The sequence below is a fragment of the Mastomys coucha genome, unplaced genomic scaffold (assembly GCF_008632895.1).
Source record: "Mastomys coucha isolate ucsf_1 unplaced genomic scaffold, UCSF_Mcou_1 pScaffold7, whole genome shotgun sequence".
NCBI lineage: Eukaryota > Metazoa > Chordata > Mammalia > Rodentia > Muridae > Mastomys > Mastomys coucha.
This window is the reverse complement of record NW_022196913.1, coordinates 81,201,898-81,214,891: the sequence shown is the minus strand read 5'-3', so window position 1 is coordinate 81,214,891 and position 12,994 is coordinate 81,201,898. Positions and strand designations below refer to the sequence as shown.

At 37.7% G+C, this 12,994-nt stretch overlaps 1 protein-coding gene across 4 annotated transcripts in view; it reads left to right on the top strand.

The window, feature by feature from the left end:
• Angpt1 (angiopoietin 1) overlaps positions 1–7,060 on the top strand; it is a 247,699-nt gene extending 240,639 nt beyond the window's left edge. For all 4 annotated transcript variants that reach the window (XM_031359760.1, XM_031359759.1, XM_031359762.1 and 1 more), the window contains exon 9: positions 4,552–7,060. In XM_031359760.1, the coding sequence (XP_031215620.1) occupies positions 4,552–4,712 (161 nt within the window). In that variant the 3' untranslated portion in view covers positions 4,713–7,060. The remainder of the gene's footprint in view (positions 1–4,551) is intronic.
• Positions 7,061–12,994: the final 5,934 nt, after the last annotated feature.

The window sequence follows — 12,994 nt, the reverse complement described above, 5'->3', positions numbered from 1 at the left end:
AAGCCTGAGATAGTTATTACAAAACCAACTTTTAATGAGTTAAGTGTAAATGAATTAGAAACATGCGTCTTGGATTTCTTATTAAAATATACATGAGGTTACAGGTTATAATGAAAAATACTTGGCAAAGAGTATGTGAAGAGTTGCCAGCCTTCAAACATCTGAGACATTCTATCAGTTCTCCCAGTGACAAATGGAAGCTGCTCTCTTCTGTATCTCTACTGCCTCACTGAGTTCCTTTGAGCACACATGGGTTTATTGGGTAACACTGGGTAGCATGAGTGGCTACTCGTGCTGTGTTTGTTAGTGCATGGAGCCATACATGTGTGTGAGAGTGTGTGGGTGATGTGAGAGTGGGTTGGGTATAGGCCAGAGGTCAATATCAATGTCTTTCTTTGTTCACTTTCCACCATTATTTTTCGACACAGATTCACTGAACCTGAAAGTCATGATTAGCCCAGGCTAGCTTGCCAATGAGGTTCAAGGGTCTGGTTGTTTCCGCTCTAAGTATTAGGATTAACTCACCACCTTATCCCACTTTGAAAGTGGGTTGCTGGCATCTGAACTCAGGTCCCCATGATCTTAGGCAGTCATCTAACCGAGTCATGTCCTCAGTCTTCCAGTTCACTCCTTAATGCATTTCCTACTGGTTACTCCAAGGAAAGCATAGGATAAAATATAGAGTTAACAATGTCTTACTCCTGAGTGCTACCCAATTCAGGCATCTCACGGATTGTTGATGCAAACATAGCTCTGTCCCTGTAGTTGTTCTTGCACAATTTCATGCTGGCAAATTGTGTTACACAGTAGCTACTAATTTCAGAAACTGAAATTTTCATGAGAGATGTTTATGTTTTAGTCTCTGCCATGTAAGTTAATCATCTTAGCTGTCACTAGTTGCCAAATAGTAGTTCCAACTACTTGTGGCCCACTGGTCCTCAGAGTTAACTGAATATTTCAAGTTTGTATCCCTTATCATATCAAGACCTTCAATAAACAATATTAGATTCAGAGATACAGTGTTTTATACTAAGATCATAAAGAACTGTACTCATTTGTATATCAGTTATGTTCATATTTTTCTAATAGACACACTGAAGGAATGATATAAAACAATGGCACTTATACCTTTCTCTTCATTTTGGCTACATAAGGCATATAGAGCATCTAGGTCTTTTTGCTCCTACTGTAACTCTTACCCTGCCTTGCTACGTGGCACTATGTACCTAGATAAAATTGTGCAGGTCGCCATAGGCAGTAAATCATCTTATTTGGCTCTAATTGTGCTGCAATATAACACGTCAGACATAGTCCATGTAGTATGAATGTCACCTTAGAAGAGTTCTTTCAATTCTCCGAGCATTGATGTCTCTGTAATGGAACTTGTACTCTATATGGACATTTGGAAAACAAAGTAAGAGACTGAAACCATATCTAAATATCATTACATAGTCAGTGATACACATTAACCAAGCAGTAAATATCAAACAATTATTAGGGCTGCTTATGGTTTCCTGGCTGTTGGCCAATGAGGTCAATATCAATCAAAGTTTTTTCTCTCTCTGTTCTCCTTTCTCGTGGCTCCCCACTGTTCACAGAAAGTTTCCCAAACATAGTAACTGACTCTGTTCTCTCTTCTATTTGTTTTCCCCAAATTTCCTTCCCACTGGCACTCAGCAAACCCAGCTGCTGGCACACAGTCTCTTGCTCTTCCAGGGTACACACTGTATTTAGAATTGGTTTCTGGCCAATAATTCATGCTCCTGGATCCAATGCAAGTGGTAAATGAATATATTTTTGAAGCTTCTTGGGCAATTAGAGTCTCTAGCCTAGTTATACAATACTTTCATTCTACAAGTTTTAATAGCTGCAGTCTAATTTTTGACAGTTTTTGTCAATACAAATGCCACAAAGTCAGGAATTTTGTTTTAATTAACTCCTCATCCTCTCTGCCTGTCCATAGATTAGAATTGTGAAATTGATTCTAGACTTGATTTTCCCCTCATCATACCAGTTTTAGAATGGCTTGGGTGCTCTTTATAGAATAGAGGTTGTCCCTGTTTGACTAAACATTTACGCTGGCAGATCTGTTTCCTTTGGTTAAATACAAGTTCCCATTGCTAGAGAATATCTTCCTTTTTCGCCTGATGATAGACAAGTTGGCTAGTTAAATTATGAATGTTTCCACGGGAATTGTTCGGCTTTTTGAGGCCATTCTCTATTCTCATTTCCCGAAGGTCCCTGTTCACTTTGTGTAGGCTTTAGTTAGGTTCTCTTAGTCTCTAAACATGTAGACTGGGCTCCACTGACTTCCTATTGGCATTTGCTGCAGCTCAAAGAACCCTTGCTCATCTTCCCCTAGCTGTTTCCTTTCTCAGCCCTCTAGAAAAATCAGCTTTTTCTAACACTATGAGAAGCCCCTTATATTTGTCATAGCTCTCCTGATAGTGATCAGTAATGACCTTGTCACATTTTGTTCCTGTTTCTCATTCTGCATGCAGTTTCTTTGAGGGCAAGAACCATGGCTGTCATGATGACTTTTGCATCACATTTGCACTGAGATAAATCCCTTCATTTAAAAGAACTAGTTTGTCAGAGTCAGTGAATGAGAAACCTGTAGCCTCCACACACCATTGCATAGCAAGCCCAGCTAGATGAAGTGCTGAGTATTTACCCACAGAGTCCTGAACAAAAGCTGGGTTGTTTCATTCTGGAATCTTCGGTTCTTTGGGTGACTATCTTTCATCTTGAGGATATTCCAGCAGTGACAGACAGTTTTCCTTTGACTGTCTCCAGAATGCCATCATCACTGCACATACCTGTGTTGCTCTTAGATAAAGCACACAGGATAGAGTCGCCTTATTTTCTCACTGGATACATGTGTCCTATCTCTATCCTAAGCTCAGCCAAAGGTGTCCCATGACTTCATCATTTAGATTCTCCCTTTATGGCCAGGGCTTGTCTATTGCCACACATCTTTTTTCTGGAACTGTTGTGACTTTCCATAAACCAGATAAGGTTTACATTTGACATGAGTCCCTAAACTCATGTAACTTAAGATATAGTTCTGACAGTCCTCATGGCTTTCTTTAGTGAGTTATAGCCATTGCTTTGGACACAAGGAAGGGCAATGACAAGACTGAACAGTTGAGTAAGGTGACAGGAGAGTCTCAGGAATTGGAGAAAAGTGAATACATAGAAGCAATGAAGTTGATTTTAATTTTAGACTTTCAGCTTTGTCTCTTAGAATGTTAGGGTAAGTCTAGTTGTTAAAGTTAAAATATCTTCTGCAAGATAAATCATGTGTTTTTGCAAGAAATTCTGATCAAATATTAGGGAATTATTTTTAAGGAAGAAAAGGCAGAATCATACGGTTCCTTCTTTTGTGCCAAACAAGAGCTTTCTTGTCCCTCGTGTTTTGACCGTGTTAACATTCAAGCAGTATGCATACAACACAGAATCCAGGACCTCTCAGAATCCATCAGACATACCTTACTGCTCCTCCAATGGACTGGTGACAAAGGCAGCTTGTTATGCCCCTGGTGTGACTTTATAAACATGCCCCAACTGCATTAGCCTTCTCAAGTTGAAAGCAAGGAGAACTAGTAAGACTTTGTTGAACTTTTTCTAAAGTTTCTGCAAGACAATGCTCATGTTACCATCAGACAGCAGCTGGACAACTTTCTCTTTCGTTAGCTATTAGTCCCTTAGGTACGACTCTGCAATCAAATAGAGGTCAAGTGTATCCAAATAAAAATATTCTAGAATGTCTCTGGCATAAATCTCTCCCTAAAGACTTCAATAGTGTTACTTCAGGAGAAAAGAACTATGATTTATCGGAAAAGTCTAAAACTTTAGTTCATCAAGAAACAGAGCTAGCTTGTTCAGTTATTCTAACAGACTATGTAGGCACTTGGCCGTGACATTACTTTTTGTGTAGTTTTCCTTCTACTATATTTAAAAACAATTTGAACAATCATAGATGAAACATTGCTAAATATAAACTATATGGCCACTATTGGAAACACTCCCATGTTGCTATAAATTTATAGACAGGCTAGATACAATTTGAGCATCATAAACATTATAGTGTCCAATTATTTTTAGGATCAATTCTTAAAAAATTATAAAAGTAAAAAATATTTTTTCATCTTTTGAGTCACAGTTGTCTAAGTTTCTTAATTTACTAATACACTAATACTTAATTTACTGTCAGAGACTAAAAGTCAAGTTCTACTTTCATATCAGACCTGACTTTATCTTAAAATCTAAGCTTTGAGACTGTATAATTACAGTGGGAAGGGAGTCTCAACACAGTCAAACAAAAAGTAGATTTGCCTGAGTTCCCCTCCTTCTGGTTACACATACATATTTTAAAAGTGTCACTGGGAACACTTCTGCTGGGAGGATACTGTTTCAATCCTTCCTGTTTGCAAATAATCAGAACAAGGTTGAACAATTTCTCCTCACTCATGACATCAAATTTTAAGTATTAAACCTGACCTGCTTCTATTTCTTTTCATTTTTCTTTCCATTGGCTCATTTTTTCAGGTTGGTGGTTTGATGCCTGTGGTCCTTCTAATCTAAATGGAATGTTCTACACTGCGGGACAAAATCATGGAAAACTCAATGGGATAAAGTGGCACTATTTCAAAGGGCCCAGTTACTCCTTACGTTCCACCACCATGATGATCCGGCCGTTGGACTTTTGAAGGTGCTATGCCAGTATGAGAAAGCTACAAAGCAATCTGGGCGTGTTCCTGGATGAAAAGCTATTTGGAAGCTTCGGAAACAACCAGCATTGTCTCCCTTGAGCAGCAAGGTGTTACGTGATGTTACCTGGGGTCTTGGCCATGGATTTGGAGCCTTCTGAGGTCAACAGTCTCCACTTTGGGTCACTGTGTTTGAGTGGATTGTATCCAGCGAATGCCACTCCCAGTCGTGTTTAAAAAGGGAAGAAATTGCTCAGCTCGCTGTCCTTCGAAGTGCTACTGGATCACATTCTGAACTTATAACACCCTGATGATAAGTGAATTTGTTTCATGTAAAAGAAAAAGAAGAGTAAACAGCAAAGAATGTACATGAAAGAAAATGGGAACAGGCTTTCCAGAATCTGTTGAAGATGGATTGTGGAGGTGAACTGGTGTCACTTTAGGAAACCCTGCTAACAATATGTCAGTGCTCAAAAGGGACATAAGAAAGGCTTTGTCTCCCGAGTTGGCTAAATTAGTGGTGTTCACGTGATAATTTCCAGTATCATATTTACTAGTTGACCTCAGTTTTCCTGTGTTCAAATGTAAACTCTGTTCTTGTAAGCCATGATACAATATAGTACATGGAGTATAAGAGTTGAGGATAGAAGGTGCCTAAGGACTCTTGAGTTTCTGGGGATTCAGTTTTCAAAAGATATAAAATATAATCAAGAATGAATATAACAGGTAAAAATTACGCTCATGCTACAGTGTTCATTTAAATGAAATTTGATTATCTGATCCACAAGAATGTTTAGAGCCTGAGTATATGTAAAGACTGGAAACATTAGTATCCAGTTCTTAAAGCAATAAGCATGTAGTTAATGTTCTCATTGACAGTATATAGGAAAGAAATATAAGGAGTACTTGAGTTGGAATAGTCCACTGTACAGATCTTCTTGCATGTATTTGCATATGTGTGGCATTATTATTTTTAAAATGTTTGTAGGCCTTCAATTCTTCATCTAGATTTTTCATGCTAACTTAATTTTTGTTAATTAACTGCAATGTACTTACTAAATACATCCTAATCCTGGTTGTTTTTTATGAGTTATACTTTAATATCTACAAATAATAGAAGAATTTTAAATATCATTGTACATAATATGTTAAACTTGATGGTGTTAAACTCAATACCTGTTTAATCTGGAATATACAATGCTGTCCTCAACTGATGACTATAAATATGAGTGTTTAAGGACAGTTACTAGACTATTTGATTAAATATATTATTCTGCACATTTTTTTTCCTCCAGGCTCTGTTTCATCAAGCAACTTCTATCCTGTAAAATAGTAATCATGGAGAAAATTGGCATAGATTCTTATATAAGAGGAATATAGAACAAAATTACAGTTATTTGACTAGGAAGTTTCTGATCGTTAACTGCTCTAAGTGCCTTAGTTAAGATGTCCCTATGGCATAATCTGTAGTAAGTGAAGTTCTGGACACAGGATTCTGTGATAAACTTGATGTGACTGCAGTATTCTATCAAGTGCTCTTTGTTGCTAAATGTTCAAGGTTACAGTAGAATAAAACCATTCAATCAAACACTATTTACCATGAAAGGATAGAACTAAATGTAGGCACCAGTTCAGTTTCCTCAGAGGAGAAGGCTGTCTGCGACGTACATGTACCAAAATATAAATCTTGATATTCGCAGCCACAAGGCCTTAGTGGCTTGCCTCCATCTGAGAGAACAAAGCTATTGATGCTTTTAAGAAAAGATTTTTAATGTTTACCATCACATCCTTCTTATATTTATATGTGTGCATAAAATACCATTTTGCCTTATAAGTAGTATGTCCAAGCATTACAGACTTTTTCTACTATTAGTGACTCCTTCACAGCTCTCTTAAGCCTAGCTGTCTAAAAATCTTCCTTCTCATTTAGATGAAAGAAAATGAGTATTTTTGTGATTGTGGTTGTTGCTGTTGTTGTTGTTCCCACAGTTGTTTGAAACTAATCTTGGGTAAGGTAAACTGTTTTTCAATCCATATTATGAACATTAAGTGAAGCAAGGAGAAAAAAAGCATGGTATTTACTGTTTTGTTATGTGGGTTTGAAAAATAAGATATTGTTTTCAGTTATTTATAATAAAGCAGTATAATGTGTACATTGTATAATGCCAACATGTGTGTAGCCATTTGACATGCATAGTTTTTGCATTTAATTAATGCAGGGTAAAAATTTAGGTACTAGAACTTTGTCTTTAAATTTCTATTTCAATAAAAGCTGTGTTGTTTCTATGAGATTTTCTTCATAATATTACATTATTTCATTTAAATAAAATTGAAAATAATGTGTGCAACTTCATTTTGTTTTAATTATATATTTTATAAAACTTAACTTTGCAACCTATGGAAGTATGGAATCACTATAAAAATTACCACATGAACAAAGGCCTCAGTAGTTGAAAAAATTTCATTCTGGCATGCAGTAACTAGGAAAGCTTAGACCCATTACAATAGAAGACCTTCTTGGTCGGGTCTTGTTCCTACATCTTTACTCTATAATTTTATGTTTCCCCTGACAATGATCAGATCCTGTATCATCATGTGACATTTGATGATATTTTTTGTGGACTCTGGTGAAAGATAAGTTGTTTGGTTATCTGAGTATCACATAAAAGTAGGAAACAGCATACGAGAAATGTGACTTTATCCCTACACCTTACATACTGTGTGTGGACTCAGTTGCAGACTAGGTAACTCAGTCTGTAGATGCTTAGAATTTTCTCAGTTCTCTTCCTTGTGCTGCCCCCATCACAACCACAGTCGTTCAAACTGTCACCAATTTCAACACTGATTACTGAAAAGATACTTTTTCTTCTGCCTCTGTCTTCCCAGGACACGCTAATGAGAGCTTAGAGACCACACAGGACAAGGCTAAGTTTATCAGCTGAGACTACCCTAGACAAGTTAATTTCCAACTGATTTGTAGACAGTTATAACTCCATGATTCATCTAAACTGAGGGCAGCGGAACCTGGTTAAGGTCATCCCAACTCCCTAGATATCATGCATCATATGAGAAGAGTATGAGGTAGTAGTTTTAAGACACATTGTTTAGGAGTGTTTTGTTAAACACCAATAACTAATTGATGATACAGGATATACCAGTCATCACCCATGCTCCCAAGCATATTCTAAGGTTTTAAAAGATGATATTTTTGTTCAAATCTATGTGTGTAAAGTAACTTGTCTAGATTGCATCAAAATATTAGGTATTCTCAACCCATTTTCTATGGAAATCTTTTTTAACATTTTATCATTTTTTTTTCATTTTTTGGAAATGGATTTTTTCCCATATAATAAATCCTGAAAATGATCTCTCCCTCTACTCCTCCTAGTTCTTCCCTCCTTCCTCTCCTATTCCGATCTCGTCCTAATTGTCATCCTGTACTTACATATCCATAATTTGACTCTCTTAACTTGTCTGAATATTATAGTCTTCTACATTATTTTAAGAAATTGCTTTGCATCTTTCTTTGTTTGAGATCCTAGGATTTGAACCTAGGTATAGAGTTCTATACCTAAACTATGTTTTATTATTATTATTATTATTATTATTATTATTATTATTATTATTATTATTATTTTGAAAACATGTCTCACTGAGATACTCCAACTGGCCTTGAATTCCTTATATAACCCAGTCAGACATTCCACTCACAATCAAGAAGGTATCTTTCACTTATATTTATTTTCCCCCATTACTTGAAAAAAAATTATTTGTTGAATATAATTTAATTGTTAGAAAAAAAACCTGATAAATCTACCTATGGCTGCCTGCTCTCTGCCAGCATGTCTGGGTGAGAGGAGAGAACCCAGTCCGGTGGAGTCTCTTGGGGCTGAGCTGGATGGTGGGTGTCACAACCCAAAACAAACCCACTTGGACCAGGAGTCTGTCAAAGCAGGAACTCCCTTTATTAAACTAGGCATTTGCTTATATAGAGAAGGCAAGGAGGTAGGGATAGGGTATAGGGTGAGATGACATATAGGGTGGTGTGAGATGACAAGGGGAGTAGGATGATCCCACAGGGCCTATAAGAAATTTACACTTCAGCAGTAGCTAGGCAGAGGCAGTCTCATTCAGGTCAGTAGGTTGTGCTGAGTCATTTTCAAGTGAGTGACAGGTCTTGAAAATCAAGCCAGGCTCAAATTTGTCCTCAAGGCCCAAACCAAGGCCAAATAGAGCCCAACATATGGTACAAGTGGAAGTCAGAAAGCACACAGATTGCTATTATTCACATTCTACATTACTGAGACAAAGGCAATTTACTGTTGTGTAAACTAAGTAAGCAGGCCTGCAAGACCCCAGGAATTCTGCCTCAGTTTCCCAACATATCATAGAAAAGCTGGTGTGGCCAGCTACCATATCTGTGGAGTCTGAGGAGTCTAAATCAGATCCTCATAGTTACACCCCAAGCATTTTACCCACTGAGCTGTCTTCACAGCTCTGTAATCAATATCATTGCTCTTTTTGTGTTTTTTATTATTCTTATTTGTTTAAGGCAAGCCTTAAGCTATAAAATTCCATTGATGACTAATGTATGTTGGTTTGGCTGCTCTAATGAGGTCAAGGTCAATATTTCTTTGTTTCCTCTGGTCATTATTTTATCAGTTACTTACTGAGTGTCTGCCGTCAGGCTTACTAAAAAGAACATAATAAGGGGATTTCTAGCAAAAACTAAAATTAAAGTTATTGCATATCACGTATCTTCAAAAGAGAACTCAGAGTGACTGATAACTCAGTAAAATAAAGTTCAATGAAACATGAAAAGTTCTAAGGAACAGGTAGGCAGGAGGGTGGAAAACAACAAACGACACCATGAAATGAATTGAAAGGGGAAAGCCAGAGGGACTGGCCAGAGACTGGCCAGAGATGCTGGTGAGGGCATTCCATCAGGTATTAGGGAACTTACCACAGAGCAGGGCAGCATTACAGTTGCCCAGTATTTATTGATTTTATTAATCAAGAACCATTGGTCATATTTGAGAGCCACATTAGAAAGCTAGAGATTCAACTTCACATCCCATGACAAGAATGAATACATGAAAAGCAAGACTCTGCAACCAGAGTGATATCTATCGTGCTTTGCAGGGTAACAGAGCTGACCAGGACCCTAAGAGAAATGAAATGGTATTCTGTCTGGACTCTACTTCCACAGGTATCTGGCAATAGCCAGGTAGGCCTGGCCCACTACAAAAGGAGCTGCTTGGCCCCTTCTCTCTCTCTTGCCTCTCTTGCTTCTCTTCCCTCTCTTATGCTCTTGTCTCTCCCTCTTGTTTCTCTCTCCATTTCCTTCCCCCTTCTCTCCACATGGACATGGCTGGCCTCCACTTCTCTACTCTCTCCTTCTCTCTGTCTTTCTCTGCCTCTACTACCCTCTTAACTATCCTCCCTATACCCTAAATAAACTATTCTATACTATACCATCTTGTGGCCGGTCCCACAGGGGGAAGGGTTGCCTTGGCATGGGCCGGCCCCCCGCACTCCACCAGAACATATCTTAATAGCTCTTTCTCTTTTTACGATCACAACATTGGGTACTAACGTACAGAACCGAACACATTTAATAAGATCCTCAAGTGGCTTAAAGGCATTAACATTTGAGAATCTCTAGGTTAAATGGGGTTTCAGAGAAGGAAATGGGGAAGTTGAGGGATAAGGATAGATTTTAAAATGAGAGGCCCTTGGATAGATTTTCATACCATATGTATATACATATATGCATATATCCTTAAGTGATGAGAAGACAGATAATTGGGTAAAGTGTTTACAAGTGAAAGGATCCAAGTTTGAACCCTTAGAACACACATAAAACCTGGAAACATAGAATGAATGTCTAAAATCTCAGACATCTTTCCAGGAGAGAAGACACAGATTCAGGAGACTCTTCAGAAAACTGAGAGCCAAGTAGCCTGACAGGACAAAACAGAAACCCTGTCCCAGGGTAGGAAAAAAGACAAGCATTTGGTCTCCATATCCATGTCGTGTCTGGAATGCAAACACATACAGACACACACACAGAGACACACACACACACACAATCACATACATACAAAGAGAATGATGGTAAATAATAATAATAATAACAATAAAATAAATAATACCAACACTCAACTTTAAAGCTTCATTCTATAATGTAAGTAACTTAAGTGACTTTAAGACATCTGTGTGTAGTTCAACTTAGAACATTTGTGTCTGTGAATTTGAACACCCATAAAACCTTTTCTTCTCTTTGAAGTCCACCTTAATTATCCCAAACTCCTTAACAAGTGTGCCCTGGAGTTATTGTGAGTCTGGTGCTTTATTACCACAATAAAGAGACTATCACAATGAAATGACTCACAGCTGTTTTTGTTGTTATTGTTTCTGAGTACATATATTTTGTTTATACTATACTTTAAGTAAATCTGAAATAACATTAGACAGCAATATTGTTGTAAATAACAATATATACAACCTCACTAATACTTCATTGGCAAAACCTGTGCCCAATCATCTGAGATGTCAGTAGGTTAAAATCTTGGTGGAGGCTCTCCCTGTGATGCTAAAGGCAGCCGACTAATCAGCATTATGTTTTCTGGAGGGTGGAGTATCTGTTACTTAAAATAAGACAGTGATAAATATGAATCCATTTATGTGTCTTCTCCTGGAAGAGTTCTCTGTAGCATGCAATGCTATTTGATAGTAGCTTACCCAGATCAGAATTCAATTGAGAACCAGAACCAAACCTCTGAAATCCACTGGTGCATCAGCTGTAGACCCTTCATGGTCACTCATAAGTATTCACAGCCACCTTCAGGAAGAATAGATGTTATCTTAGGCTATCACTTTCTTTGCTCATCAAGAAGAAGCAGCCTTCCATCTTCTCTATTTTGTCTTGAGATTTGTAGCAGTTCAATTACATGCTTAGCCTTGACTTCAAATTCTAGATTGCTTCATATTTCTACCACACCCAAATTATTTTCTACTTAACAGTCTTGAGTCCTTCAAACTTATCCAAGAGGCTTGGAAACGCCATCTCCAAAGTCCCCTTAGTGTTGTCAGATTTCCCTCCTTGCATGAATCAAGAATGTTTTTACTAAGCATGGTGACTGTCTCCTTTCCAGATCTTCAATTTATTTGGCCTAAATGTATCGAACAAATTACTGTAGCCTTGTGGGATTTAGTCCTTAAAGATAAAGATTGAAAGTCAAACTTCCTCCTTGCTCCACCGGCTTCAGTAGAGACATTGTGTTAGCAGGCATGAAGACAACATTTGTTTCATTGTGCATCTCCATGAGAACTCTTAGTTGGGCAGATGAATTGCCAATTGGCACTGATTCTCTGAAAGCCAACTTCTCTGTAGGTCTCAAAAGTGAGATGAAGGTTTTCATCCACCATGTTGCAAACAGATGTGCTGTCATCTGTGCACTGTCGTTTCATTTAGAGTATACAGACAGGAGATGTAAAATGTTCTAGTTCACTTGTTTGGTTTTTGTTTGTCTGTTTGTTTGTTTTGACCACAGACATTTTCAGTATGGCAAATAGCATGAGTGTTAACTTAAAGTTGCCAGCTACCATAGTCTTGGCCCAAAGTTCTAACTTGATCTCCAAAGCATCTAAGCCAAGCATTAATTGTTCCTTCTTCTTCCATTATAGAGCCGTTTCATCGACATTGCAAACCTACTGCTTGATGCAGCCCATTCACTGATTGCCTCAGCTCTAGCTTTTGGCATAGCTTGCGGCTGCTTCCCTATCAGAACTTGTTTTACCTTGAATTGGTGTGTTAAAAGAAGTCTTACCTCCTTAAATCTCAAAAGCCATCTCAATTACCTTCAGGTTTTTCTCCTGGAGCTTATTTTTAAAAAAAATTCTTTCATTGCCTTTGTACAAATAGAATATTCAGGAAGAGAGGATACAATCTCTTAGGCTCTTGGCTTAAGAGAACATAGTGGGTGGTTTGATCTGCAACAATGAGACTTCTCAGCTTTCTTGTCACTGTGAGTTCAGTTGAATAGTGCTTTTTAATTTCCTTCAAGTACTTTTTCTTTCTTTGCATTTATAGCTTGTCTAAATGTTTGACACAGGAGGCATAGCTCTTGAATGGTCTATATCTCTATACCTTTCCTCACTAAATGTAGCTTTTTCTATTTTGATTGAAAAACAAGAGCTGTGAACTCTTCCTTGCATCTGACAATTAAGCAGTGGTTTGCAAACTTTCCAGTGATTCGAGACTTTAATATGGTTCCTCA